We start from the raw sequence: 15,333 nt of genomic DNA on the forward strand, positions 1-15,333 counted from the left end.
TCAATCTTCCATGTAATTTTTTTTATTCTGGTTTACTATTTCATTTAAGATAAGATAAGATAATCTTTATTGTCATTTTACTGTGGGCACAACGGCACACATCAAAAATGAAATTTAGTTGCCTGCTCTCAAAGTGAAACACATACATGACACACACCTAAAACATACTATATACAACATATGCATAGACCCACTCCCCTACATATACATAACAATAAAATATTAAATACTGTCCATCTTGAATATATAACGGAAGGAGAAAGCCTGAGCGTTCACAAGGTTTCAATGCTGTATGGAATGAAACTATGGTTTAATCTGGATGTTCTGCTACTATTTTCAGGATATTTGGACATTTATTTTGTTGTGTTTTTGAGGTCATTATATTATATTATTGTGGAGAGAGAGAGAGTGGTGGGGTTTCTTTTTTTCTGGCTGTCTCTCAAGCCCTCTGCAACTTCTTGGCCTCCTATACTTCCTCCCCCTAGAAACTCCCACATTTTTTATTTAATTGGTTTCCTAATAACTTGATTAGTTTACCAACTTAACCAAAGTACTGCAGAATACTTGTAATCTAGATCCTGCAGTGCATCTGTCTTATATGCTGGCCACAAATTATAAACAAGATGTATTTTGTGAAAATTGGAATGTTGCTTATATTTAAAAAGAGCTAAGAGCCTAATTTAAACCTATAGAAGTTTCAGAGTTCAAACTGTCATACTATATGTTGCCAGTTTCTGAAACTAAATAATAACATCTAGACCAAGGGTGGGCAGCTTGCAGCCCATGGGCCAGTTATAGCATCCAATGTTCTTTTTTTGCAGACCTTGTAGCGCTTTAGAGACAGTTGGAGTGGTTGGTACCAAAGATATTGATTCTCTGGGAGAAGTGAATTATTGAAGAGATGAAGTCCTAATTCTTGGGGTTTAGAGTGGTGTATTGGTGTAGCAGTTAAGGCATCAGGCTAGAAACTGGATGACTGTGTTTTCTTCCCTTGCCTTAGGCACAAACCCAGCTGGGCAAGACACTCCCTCTGAGCCTTCAGAAGGAGACAATTGCAAACCACTTCTTAAAAGCCTTGCCAATAAAACTTGTCCATGCAGTCTCCAAGGATCAGAATTTGGAAGGGGGGGGGGGAATAGTAAATACACATTTTCTTTAAACTCTTCACCATTACCGCCATTCAAATGCATTTTCCTGTTTTTGCATGTTTCAGAAGATAAAATCGATTCAAACAAACCACAACAATCATGCCATCACAATACTACACATTATATATGCACATTTCCAACATGATTTTTTTTAAAAAAATGTAATATCCCTCCTTTCCCTTCCAGAGACACATATGAAACATCCCACAGACACGAAACAGGTAGATCCTTGTAGTTCAGATCACTGGGAAAATTCATAGAGTCGCAAACTTCATATTGCAATTATTTTAATTAATATTGCAAATAATATCTTGCAGGCAAAATTAGTTAATGGGATTTCCTTTTAAGAAAAAAAGAACCCTACAACATTTTTTAGCTTAGGACTTAGCTTGTAAGATGTTCAAATCATAGTAGTATTAATGATAGTAGTTATAGTGAAAATAACTGAGCAATGATGTAGGCAATCAAATAGACTACATTTTAGGAATATTTTCTTATCTGCCAAGAAAAACGTGTAGCATTCTTTAAATATTTACATCATTATGCACTTAGGCACTTATTTTGAAACTTTTTCTACACTTGCTCCTTCAATTTTCAACTGACTCTTTTATCCAATATATGGAACAGGTCAGACATGCCGTTTTTATATGATGGGATATGAGGCCCTGACTTTCTATATAGTAACACAGAAGTTAGAATCCATCCCAGTTGATATAAAGATGCAAACTTCTCCACAACTGCAATCAGAATTATTAATTTTTTGGAAATACTCCTTGCACATCATTTATATTTTATATATTTGATTCAGCAACATTGAACAACACACATACTGGGATTATGTACATACACATTTTTGTAAACAGGGATAGTGAGGGTATAATCCTGTATATTCATCTATTAAATATTTGGAAATGAATTAAAACCACATTTCAAAGAAGAAATGGGAAAGAGAGAAGAGCAGCCTTTTCCATAATTTTATCATAATATCTAAGTTTAAGAATCAGATAGAATGGGTTCCTCATTTTTTTCTGGTTTGCTTAATGATTTGGCAAGCATTGTATCTGAAATATTAAGTTATTAAAAACATTCAGAGAGAGGGAACATAATATTTGAAGTATTTGAAAATGAGATGCAGTGCATGCTTCCAACAGCAGATGGCAAAGCAAAATATCATCTCCTAGAAGCTATAGGCTTGTAGAAAATGTTCTTCAAAATATCCACCATTAAGCCCAGTAAAGAATTCCATTTTGTGATCCCCTTGTGGTCTTCACTGAAAAAGCAACAGCATATTCTTAAGGTGGTGGCATGTATTAAAAAAATCACTGAAATCTGTTTCCTGGTGGAAGATGTCTTAAAACCATCAGAGAAGAAGCATCCTTGCAACATTATTGAAGAGCTACAAAATACAAGAATGAACGCACCAGTCAAAGGCAGCAATATATTTGCAGATTCAGTAGGGAATTAGTTTGCTCTCAGTGGTACAGTATTGTAGTATGTCACTTATAGTGAGAAAGACCTAAGTGGTCAACATCACTTAGTAGCAACAGTGAATTCTACAACAGAAAGACAAAATCCAGAGCACAACTGTTCTTTAAGATGGATGAGGACTTGGAGGAGAGAACGGCCTGTTGCTTTCTATTTTAATTGTAGTGGAAAAATGAAAACTACCATGCATTTCCTTTATCTCACTGTGCAAAACCAGTCTCACCTGAGTACCATTCAGTTGTTAGCTGGCTCCATTGCTGAGATCATTCTACTCTATTCATCCTTATAGCAAGCAAGGACAATTTTTATAAAGAAGTACTTGATTTGGCAAGTAAAAGAGAAGTCAACTACTATATTTTTAAAATATTGTCTCCAGATTGCTAATCTGCTTTTTATACTTCTAATCTTTAGTTCAAATTCCACATGAAGAAAATTGAAACTGTATTTCCTGTGGATGTATGTAGGTAACAAAGCTCTACAGTGTTATAGTTGCAAAGAGAATATGGCACCTGTTAATACCCCAATCTGTTTTTTTTCTTACAATTCTGCTGCAGCTGGATAGCTTGGGATCCAAGAAAAGAGACAGCAACTTTAACCATTGTCAGCAGGTGATCTATTAGTACCCCCATGCACATGCCATTTTCTCCTCCTTTAAATCTGAAGCAATGTAAACTTGATAGATAGCATTAGTTTTATTCAGCTCCTTCTGTTTCACAAAGCATGATCGTAGAATTGGGTCTTGACTAGGTAATTTCAGTTCAATATCTAGGTTACCTTTGAGGTTGAGCTAGAAGTTGAAGCTGGTCCAAATTGTCATGGCTAGGTTGCTGCTAATTTGCTAGGTTCAAAGTGCTTGTAATGACATACAATGCCTTCTATTGTTTGTATAATGTGTACTCCCTTTTGTACCTGCCTAGCAATTAAAATCTACTGGGGATATCTTCCTGAGGCTTCTTTATATACCAGCAATGTACTATCTAGCAACCCATAAGAGATTATTCTGGTTGTGAAATTCCCTCCTGCTCAAAGAACACTTGATTAGTGCAGAGAATGTTAATCTGTACACTAGACTTTTTGTTAAAGTGGAACTCCAATGTCCTTAAACTCCAATGTTACTTAAACTTTCATTTCATTTTTAAGATATTTTTATTGCATTTGTAAACGTTCAATTATATTTAGTTTATTGTAACTAATTTAAATTATTTCCCAACTGGGGATCTATTTTGTAACATTAAAGCGGATGAAAAATATTAAAGAAAAAAATTCATTTAATTTTTCCAAGATCTTATCCACTAACAAAATGACAAAATGCATATGCACATAGAATACATAGTTATAGTTAGTATTTCATACTTTTTAACCTAACCTAATGAGAAGACTTATTACAAAATCAATAGTTATCATGGTGTCAGAGGTGCTATTGTTGAGGAATATAATGGGTAAGTAATGTGCTATCCAAATCCATTTTATTGAAACTCATTTTGTTAATAATCTCAGTTCATTAATAGACTATTTTTTTCTTTCATAGATTTGGATTCAAGCCAGTTTTGGGAAGGAAGGAAGGAAGGAAGGAAGGAAGGAAGGAAGGAAGGAAGGGAGGGAGGGAGGGAAGATATGTGCACACACATTTGTTCACATTAGCAAGTGAAACCCACATTAGCAAGTGTGGGTGTTTTTATAAGTTTGCTTTCATTCAAGTTTAGCACTACCAGTCCAGACATAAGTGTAGTTCAAGCCATCATATACCCCAACATATTAAGTCTTTTCAGTCTATTAACTAGTAGGCTAATAACAACATATTTGGAAAGTGCAATTGCTTTTTTAAAATTTAGGGCAACACGCATTCACTCTTTATTCCATTTTTAATGTTAATGAGTTGGCTGAGTAGTGATAGTGACTGATTCAGTTTTATCAAATAATATAGACCATTTCTTGCTCTCCTGAAGATATTTCAGATTTCAAATTTCATTTCACTCAGCCAATATGACCAGTGGTAAAGGTAATAGATTATTATATCATATATAATATATATTATATTGTAATATAATATGAGAGAGATAATCATATAACTAAATAATAAGATACCACAATGCAAAACCTTCAGAATGCATTCAGTCTTTAAGATGAAGCATTCCAGCCACTGGAGAAGAGGATAAGGAAGGAAGAAAATTATAGAGATGGCCCTGAGAGGTCAGTTCAAAAATCATTATATGTACAAAAAAGATGGAAGCATTTCATTTTTTAAAAAAATCATATTAGAAAATCATAGTAAAATCATATCTTAGAATATCATAGTAGTAGTAAATTAACTGATCATCAGTTAAAATAATAGTGCAATACTATAACCTGTACTTGTGCAATACCACTTGTAAAACTAATCAAAATTTCACAAGAGTATACAAGAATGCATACATAAAAAAAAACTTATAAGAAATTACAAAATGGAGAAGAACTAAAATAGAAAGCAATTAGACAAATATTTCCATATTCTTATTTGAAATATAATTTTGGCCAAAGAAAGATAATTATCACCGGCTTACATTTAGTTGAAGTACCATCCATGTTGAAGCAATATTGATTTTGGAGAACTGCACAAAACTTTTCACTAGAAATTCATAGCGCTATTTATTGTACTGCTGTGCTGATGGGTCTAACTATACCTACCTGAATTATTATTTCCTGCCAACATAGTTGGACTAACAGAAGACCTTCCTAGTCGGCTAGACACAAGTGATGGTCCTGGTGTTCCATCCCATTCCTGAGCTTTTATTGGCTCTCTGGAAGATGACCCATGATGACCTCCTTTTTCTTTGTTTTCCAGCTTTGGTAATGGTTCAGTACTGTGACTTCTGATCTTTAGTTCCTCTAATGGTTCTGCAAAATAGGCAAAGTTCATAATCCATTAAAAAGTGCAAATTAATTGCATCCATACACTACTTTTTCCTAGGTCAGTAAGCTACTGCCTGAGCTCTACTGTACTGTACTGTACTTGTACAGAAGACCATAATAAGGAAAAATGTAAACAAATTAATCAAGAATTATAGCTGTTTCATACTACTTGTGACCTATTTGGATGGAAAGACTGCAGGTAAAGTTAGAAATCTATTTTATTTATTTTGTATCCTACCCTTATTATTTTTTACAAATAATTTAAGGTATGTTTGAATATTTCATGAAATCATCTTGTAAGTATAACTCTTATGTATATTTTCTCATTGATATATTAAATTCAAGCTGAGGTCAATTCTGGATAGCATTTCCATGCCACCTGCTGTGAATATCTTCAGAATAATTTTTATTACAGAAGATGTTTACTCTAGGTGAAGCACAATAAATATTAATTACATTGTATTAAGCTTATCTCAAAAACCACAAGATGTCTCACCAGTGAGAAGACTGAATCACGAAAAGAATCAAATATTGGAAGAAATGGGACCATGAGGAAAATTCTACAGTGATCAGGTTTTCAAATTGCTACTGATACACTGTTGGAAACAGTCTCCTTTTTATGTCTGCTATCCACATTGACAGTAAGGATGAAAAACAGCATGTAGTTCAGATGCAACTCTGATTAAACATAACCACCAAAATAAAAGAACTGAAATGTTGCTGACTTAGTTGAGATTATACTTAGATTAATAATTTTAAGTTGTGATCTAACATCCTCAAATATTCTTTACCTCTATTTCCCTTATAGACTGATGCAAAATCCAATATTGTTTGACATTCTTCTCATGTTTGGAAGATCTAGTAACAATGATTGATGAATCCTGTCTTTATAGAAATTCCTATAAATCAAAGGAAGATAACTATGTTCTTAAACCACAGCCTTATGAAAAAAATTAAAAGCATTCAATGTGGAAAAAACACTTTAGATAGATGGAGTAGCACCATTATATAAGTCAAAGCTCATGGGGCTTATGTTTTTCAGTACACCACCACAGAACAAGTTGTCAAAGTAGGATGCATTTTTTCCATCTCTCAGTTCTTCCATGTGAAGTTTCTCATAATACAAACATAGCAAAATATAATTGTAATGAAGAACTGATACCAGTTATACGTAAAAGGGATGAGTGGATACAAGAAAGGTAGAGAAGTATGTGTTGTGATTCAGCGTCAGCCTGTACTGCAGTGACTCCAAGAACATCGGCTGTATGTCAAATTGGAGAAGTGCAAGTTCTACTGGGTGACCATCGATTTTCTGGGTCACTGCATTTCTCCTGAGGGCATCGCCATGGAGCTGAGTAAGGTCAAGTCTTTGCAGAGTTGGCAACCCCCACATCGTGTGAAGGAAGTTCACTTCTTGGGTTCGCCAATTATTATTGGGCTTTCATCCCTGGGTTTGCTACCCTGACAGCCCCCCTCACTCGGCTCCTGCAGAAGAAGACTTGGTTTCAGTGGGATGCTCCAGAACAATGGGCTTTCCAGGCTTTGAAGGAAGCCTTCATGAAGGAGCCCATCTTGAAGCATCCTGACCCACAACAGCCATTTGTCATGGAGGCGGACGCCTCCAACATTGCCATTGGGATGGTGTTACTCCAGGCAACGACACCTGGTGATACCCTCTTCCCTTGTGCATACCATTTGTGGAAACTGAATCCGTCAGAGCGCAACTATACCATCTGGGAGAAGGAGCTGCTGGCCATCAAAGTGGCGTTCGAGGCCTGGAGGCATCATCTGGAGGGTGCGTGGCATCAAAGCGAGGTGCAGACAGACCATAAGAATTTGGAAAGCCTGCAGACTGCTCGGAAATTGAACCAATGCCAGATTCGGTGGTCTCTTTTCTTTGCGAGGTTCAATTTCCGAGTCAAGTACATACCCAGCGGTCGCAATCAAAGAACGGATGCTCTGTCCAGGAAGCCCGAATATTCCCAAGCAGAAGATAAGCTTCTGCCCAGGACAGTGCTTCCCATTGAGTCTTTTGCTGCAGTGCAGGAGCCGATAGATATACGGGCTCAGATCCGGGAGGCACAGCAGCAGGATGTGTGGTTGGCTCAGTGGAAGGAGGAGGTGGGGCCAGATTCTCCATGGATGGTCACGGATTTTATCATGACTGGCTCTATGTTCTGGGAGGGCCACTCAGGGGACTCAACCTCAGCCTGTTTCATGATAACCCGGCGGCAGAGCATTTTGGCCTGTTCAAGACCCTGAACCTGGTCTCCCGTACCTTCTGGTGGCCCTGAGTCCAACACAATGTCCAGGCCTATGTCACTTCCTGCATCCCATGTAGGCAGGCCAAGTCAGTGACAGGGGCCCCACCCAGATTACTGCAGCCCTTGCCAACACCTAAAAGACCCTGGGGGCTGTGTCCATGGACTTTCTGATGGATTTACCCCCGTCTTCTAGTTTTACGATGGTGTTTGTGGTGGTGGACATGCTGATCAAGATGGCACATTTCATCCCATGTCGTGGTTTACCATCAGCCCACGCCACTAGTTGTATGTTCATTCAGCAGGTGTTTCGGCTGCACGGCCTCCCTGATAGAGTCGTATCTGATAGAGGGTTCCAGTTTACAGCCCGTTTCTGGCAGGAGTTGATGCATGCATTGGATGTAAAGATTTGCCTCTTGTCCACACAGCATCCTCAAACTGATGAGGGGACATAGAAGGTCATCGGTATTCTAGACCAATATCTGTGCTACTATGTTAATCATCAACAAAACAATTGGGTGGACTATCTGGCCACAGCTGAGTTTGCATTCAACAACTCTCAGCACACCTCCACACAGATGACACCATTCTTGGCCAATGTGGGATATCACCCTTATTTTTTCCCCTTTCCCTGTTAGACTCACTGGAGCCAGCAGTGAACAACTACATGGCAGAGTTACAGGCAATCCATCGATTGGTGCAGCGACAGTTAGAGAAGGCCAAGGCCGATTACAAAAGATTTGCTGATCGGTGGAGGTGGGATACACCTCCACTATCGGTTGGAGATTGGGTCTGGCTGTCCACCAGTAACCTACCATCAACCCGGCCAGCTAAGAAGTTAGACCACCAATATTTAGGACCGTTCCCAATCAAGGCTGTCATCAGTCTAGTCGCCTATCGCTTAACTCTGTCATGTTCCCTGCATGTGCATCTTCCATCGGTCTCTTTTGGTCCCCGAGCAACCGGTGTGTCCACTCCGCCAAGCAGAATCTCCCCCACCAGAACATTGTGATGAAGACAGTGCCCCCAAGTATGAGGTCGCCAGCATCAGGGACTCCCGTTGGCTGAAAGGTCATTTCCAGTACCTGATCGAATGGAAAGGCTATGCACCAGAGGAGTTCACCTGGGAAGATGCGACCACCATTCATGCTCCTGCTTTGGTGTCTGCCTTCCATGAACAATTTCCATCCTGACCGCATCTGAATTGGCAGACCCAGGGGAAGGGCCCTGTGGTGCGGGATAGTGTTGTGATTCAGTGTCAGCCTGTGGTTCCGGCAGCTGGGTCAGATGATTCTGAAGAGGAGGAGGAGGAGGGGTTTGGAGAGCCTTTGGTGTCAGAGGGAGGTTCTGATACACTGCAGAACTCTCAGCCTGGCCCCTCCCATCTTGTTCCTCCTCAGACTCAGCCGTGTGAGCACGAGGGATTGGAAGAAGATGATCCATGGCTGGCTCTGTTCAGGGATGCTAGGAGCAGGAGGGAATCTAGCAGAGCAGAACAGAGGAAGGCAATGAGGCAACTCGGGAGAAGGCAATGAGAAGCCATGCCTTGGGACTGCTGATAAAAGGGGAAGATGTGGGAGGTGCTGGTTGCTGAAGGCAACCGTTTGAAGATCTTCTGCTAGAGTCCTGGTCTGTTATTCTTGTTAATTCTTGTTTGAACTTTTGATTTAACTCTTGAACTTTTCATTTAACTTTTGTTTGAACTCTTTGTAAATAAACTTGGTTGGGTTTTTTCCAACCTGTTGACTATAAAAAGGGGTTGTCCCTGATATTCAAACAGGGCCGGTCGTAGGCTGGAACAGAACAGTATGGCTCAGAATGGAAGCTGGGATTCTCAGGAATCAATAAAGATATATTTATGTGAAATCTGTGATACCCAGGTTAAGAATGTTCTGTTCAATGATTCTATTCCAAACAATACTAGCTACAAATTCAGAACACTGGCATAGTTTCTCTCCAACTCTTTGGATAAAATATTGCAAATACTATTAACAGTATTAATCAATTCTGTTCATTTAAGTCATTGCTGTGCAGACATGCAGTTTGCCACCAACAGGACATTTAATATATTTTCATGATAAAATTCCCTCCTTGGTTTATTTAAAAACTAATGAAGCTATAAGAAAAAAAGCAGCCTGAATGGATCTGTAGTCCACCAAACTTTATTTTTTACCCACATAATATTGTGCAAAATAGTGTACAAAACATTGTGCAACAAAATTGTGCAAAAGCATAGCTTTAAAATCACTGATATGTTTCTAAGACTTAAAAAAAAACCTGAGGGGGACATAAAATAGGGGAAATCATGTAGAGAATATTGTTGTCTGTATGCATACTGGTGAATTTGTTTCTTGATTTAATATTCTTTGATGAATGTGAAAAGATAATTTATTGTGCCCAAAGTTTGACATCTCTTGCTTCATCTAAATCCATATTTGTGATTTTTCTCCTGTGGCCCTATTGTTTTTAGTTTTACAAATTAAATTTGATCATGTTTAACTGAGATGGAGCAGAAAGCAATTAATAACAGAGTACATCCATCCACATTCAGGACTTATCTCCCTATACTTTTTCATATTTATCACTTGTATTCCAGAACGAGAATAACTAAAGTTATTTGAGAATACTTGTTCATGAAACACAAATCAATATTTCAGTTTCCATCCATGACAATGCATCCATGTGTTACAGAATTTTTAAAAATTCCAATGAAAGAAAAAAACTGAAATAGAAAAAAGATGAAATAAAATTAAATGAAATGAAGACCGCACCTCGATTGACTGTTAAAACTCAGAAATGGGACATTTTACTTTCACTTGGCTATAACGAATGAAAGCCTTTGAAGTTTGTGTAAAGTAGGAATTCCATAGTGTGGTTCCATCAGGCATCACTGCCTTCCCAAGATGTTGTTGCTGCTGCTATTGTGGCCCCTTATGTAATGGAACTCTGTATCTGGAGAATTATATGACCTCTCTCATTTCCAACAGTCTATTCAGCAGGAAAAACAAGTCTGCAAGGATGTACATCTTGAGAGTTGGTTTTTCTTTTCTAATGCAGTTTTTTTTAGTTTCCCCCCCTTTTTGTCTTATTTTATTATATGCATCCCAGATTTTACAGTACATATTAGGGCAAGTTATGAAAATTGCAAACCAATGAACAAACAAGCAAAGTTTAAGTATAAAACTAAATCTATGCCTAAAGCAGTTTTTACAATTATAAGTCCTTATTTATGGGCAGAGAAAAGGAGAAGAAAAACAAACCCACATTTTTTTTTCTAGGTAGACACAATACTAATGTAGATTTACTTCCCTGCACTTTTTTTTATTGAAAAGTTTTAAAATACATTTTATCTTTAACACTGCACTTTTTTACTGCTAAATGGTAACAGTGTTGAAAACCTGAATTCCCCATTGCTATGGGAAAATTATGATTCAACACAAAAGGAAAAGAGAAAAATGAAGACCATTTAGAGAAAATTCTGCAAAACAGGCTTATTTTTTGACCCAAGTAGTATAGAAAAGTTAAAATATCAGACTTTTTTTTGGCAAAATGTCTCCTAGTGAATTTTGACTTAACTCTGTACAATAACAGCAGGCAGATACATCAGAGCTGTGGAAATGCTTTATCTAAAATTCTTAAAATGAATATACTCTACCTGTTTGATCTGGCACAAGCTTTCCAAGAAATTATTAACTGATATAATGTTATTGTTATAATTCTGAGTGACAAACTGCAGAACAGGTTTTTAGCAAGCAAACGAGGTATAATTGAAGTATCTCTAAATGAGGACAATTCTCAGCTAGTCTTCTCTAAATAATCCACAATGCATCAGAAAACAGCCCTTGTATTATTCATTCATATTTCCCTGCTGTCTGTTATAAATCCATAAATATTAACACTCATTTTAGCAGAAAGCACTATTTTATGTGAAATTATATGAAGGCCAGTGTTTTAACTAGGTGTAGTTCCAAGCAATGCTGCTTCATAACAAGGTCAGCATTTTTGAGGGTTCAGACTATCAGGGTGACTAATTGTTTAGCTTTACAAACTATATAAAACTTTATAAACCAACATGAGCTATTAACTGAATGGTTCTTGAGCATTCTTGTGGCAATGAATTCATGCAAGCAATTGTTAAATGGCATATCACCGAATTTCTTAGATCATGGATTCTAGAATGGCAAAACAGCTGCTTCTGGGTCAATATCATGATTTTGTCCTGTTTGCAAGTCTGTTATTTATACAATAAATATATATGCTACTTATACAGTAATGTATTTGTAGTTGTTCTCAGATCATCACTAAGCTTTTTCTCCAGCTATCCTGACTTTTTTTGTGATTTTCTTTTAAAAGAATGATATTGCTAGCAATTGTGCTTCTGGAAACCGCTTTTAAGGATTTCAACAGCTTTTAAACTTATTTTCCAAATAACTTGTCCAGCTGTGAGATCCTTCTTATTGCTCGAGGAACTGAAAAAAACAACAACACTTTTTTGTTCTTTGATGGTCAGTTTTAAATTCCCTTAAAAATGAACTCCTTCTATTAAAGTCACTTTGCCTTATCGTTCTTGTTACTTCCACTTCCTCAACTAGGTTTTAGCCACTGATTGTATCAAATATATTCACTGTATCAAATATACTCAGTTATAGCTGATTTTCTTGTGTCTTCTATCTTTTGAAGGAGAAAGGAGAGCAAGGAGACTCAGGAATTTCCTGGAAGGATAATCTATGCAGATTATTTTTCCAAAACAGATGTCAGGGTAAAGTCTTTCACTGTTACAATTTCATTTCTTTGTAAGGTTTGCATTATCCACATTGTCTCCTTGGTTAGGCAAGTAAGAATAGACATCAACAACAGCGCTGCTTTTATTTGTTCCTTTACTTATCATATCTCAAATATTCTCGACAGCAATGCAAGTATAGTCATTTGGATTTCTGGGTAGGAAACTAGTATACTTGCTATGAGTATTAATTAAGAGTTAGAATGAAAATTTGCCATTTTCATTCTGTTCCAAAAGCCAGGCACTCAAACAGGATGAAGTACAAAACAAGCTTCTAGCTGCTTCCTACTATACTTTCCTACTACCTAGGCATTTTATATATGGCACCCAATCTTTGGGTGGATTCTTAAATTTTCCCACTTCCTTTTTTCCTTTTTTTAAATTAGTTTTCCAATATTACAATAGTTTCTTTAAAAAGCAACGTGGTGTCTGGGTTACAATAGTTCCATTTCAGACAAATACATATTATTACAAATCTCCAAATTTGTTGTAACCAATACTTCCTCCCTCTCATTTCCTTTAATACATATTATCTCTTATCTAATTTAACATACTTCTCATTGCTATCCATCAGTCATTTAATAGTTTTCTTATATTTGTCAATACTTTGGTATATTTTATATTTTAACATTCCATCTTTAAAACATCAAACACCTTATATATTTTTCCAGCTTTAATTTTACATTGATATTAAAATTAAATGTTTAAAGTTTCTCATTTTCATATTGCTAACTAACCTCCTTTCCCTTTACACAATTTTCTCCGATACCTAGTAATGTAAATACACTTCTTATTTATCTCATTTCCATCTCAATGTTAGCAGTACAATATTAGAATAGTAGACATTAGGATACCAATTGCAAGGAGGAGAAAGAGGAGGAGGACAATATAATATTCTTACTTCTCATTTATAGTTTCCACATATTAAAAATTAATCAAAATTTCTTCTGTTTCAACATTTAATATATCCTTTCATATGTCACTACATCCAAGTATATTAGTTACATTCTATCATTCTTAACATACAGTATATACCTCTTAATCGATGTCATTTAAAGAGCTCAATATTTCAATGTTAGTATTCATACTTCTGTGTTTTATTTTTTTTAATTAGTCAGTATTTTTATCTACTCATCAAAACAATCTCTCGTAATGCAAGTACAATCCTGTCTATTTTGGTATTATCTATTTCAGCTTCTTAAGGATGTCCATATTTCTTCAATCTTATTCTTGCTTTCTTCCTTTGCCATGTCATTTTTCGCTTCTTTGCCTCAGGGTCATCAAAGCATTCTTGTGTTGTTATATCACATTGAAGTAGCCCTCCAGTCTTCATTTTTGAAGGATTGAGGAGTCTGTTAACAGCGCCAAATCTTCTCATTATTTTAACCTCTTGATATAATTGTCCTGGACTGAATATTTTTTTCCACCTGTTTCCCATTATGGTCTTCAAAAGTCTGTGTTTTTTGAATAGTTAATTCTTCTGCCAATGTATTTGATTGTTCAATTTCTTCTATTAAGTTCTGTCCCAATAAAATGTTAGTTGTACTCACAGTTCGAGTTTGTTTCTTCGAGATGCTTTCTAATTCTTTTCCAAAAGCTCTTATTTCATCACCAGCTGTAGAAAGGAACTGATAAGTTTGGTAAAATATTTCCCACATAGCATAGACTTGTTTTTGAAACTCTTCCATGGTGGAGTTTCACATCTGGTGTTCAAGGTTAATCTTATCTTGTTTTTCTTAAATATTTTCTTGATTTTTTTTAAAGAGAAAGTCAGATTGCAATTTCAGGTTTAGCCACTGGGTGTCCCCCAAATACTTTGAAAGTTCTTTTCTTTTAGTCCATTTCTTTTTTGAATGCTTTTTTTTAAAAAAAACACTCCTGAGCTTGCTCTCCACTTGTTTGAAGGGAGGGTTGAATTCCGCCCTCCCTCTCCACAGGGGGGAAGGTACTTAGCAGCTTATTTAGGTGAAAAGAAGAAGATAAGAGATATAAGAGAGGAATCTTACCCCGGTCTCTTCCACGCTGCTTTAATGTTGCCTGGTGGTAAGTTTGACTTCAGTTGTCTGCAGCCTAGTAACTGGCCATATTACTATGGCCAGTCTTTCGTCCACCAGTACGAAGGGAATGCAGGCATTAACAGGGGAGTTGCAGCTCCCCCACATTTCTGCAAAAGCCCCTTCTTTCTAGTTGCCCCTCCAAAGCGGCTCTTCGACCCTTTTAGGACCCCCCAGTGATGCGAAACTGGATGAGAGCTGTCCTCCAGATGTCCATGTCGGCTGGCTTGGCAAACCAGAAGTCTCAGATTTTCCCACTTCCTATTCCCTACCAGGTGCTATGCCATCTCCTCTTCTCTGTTTATAGACTAAGCCAGATGTGGCTGCTAACTCCATCTTATCAGCCCACCATTATTTACATCAAGTAGCATACAGCTCCTCCTCAAAGAACTTAAGTGTACTTAAGTTGGATTGCCATTTTCCTATATCTACAATACATTATAAATGACCATCGTAATGGAATAACAAGAAAAGCTCTTTCATATATAATGCAGTTTGATTACAATGTTGAGGAACTTTTGAATTCATTAGTGAATTGGCAAAGATCTACATAGCAGCTGCAAATCAAATTTGCAATTCAATAACACCCAGATGCATACATATTTAAGGAAAAGTACTGCTTTACAAATTGATAGCTAGTGCAATATTGTGGCCAATAACGTAGACTTAGATTGGGGTCTCTTTGGTTCAATTCCCTGCTGTATCACAGAATTATT

General features: G+C 36.9%; 1 protein-coding gene across 1 annotated transcript in view; it reads right to left on the bottom strand.

The window, feature by feature from the left end:
- Window positions 1-15,333, bottom strand: part of NYAP2 (neuronal tyrosine-phosphorylated phosphoinositide-3-kinase adaptor 2) — a gene marked incomplete at its 3' end in the record, with an annotated part of 128,289 nt that overhangs the window by 21,884 nt on the left and 91,072 nt on the right. Inside the window, exon 4 of the mRNA XM_083363572.1 lies at window positions 5,298-5,507. Coding sequence (XP_083219698.1) covers window positions 5,298-5,507 — 210 coding nt within the window. The remainder of the gene's footprint in view (window positions 1-5,297; window positions 5,508-15,333) is intronic.

Source organism: Vipera ursinii (genome assembly GCF_947247035.1).
Source record: "Vipera ursinii genome assembly, chromosome: 5".
Lineage (NCBI taxonomy): Eukaryota > Metazoa > Chordata > Lepidosauria > Squamata > Viperidae > Vipera > Vipera ursinii.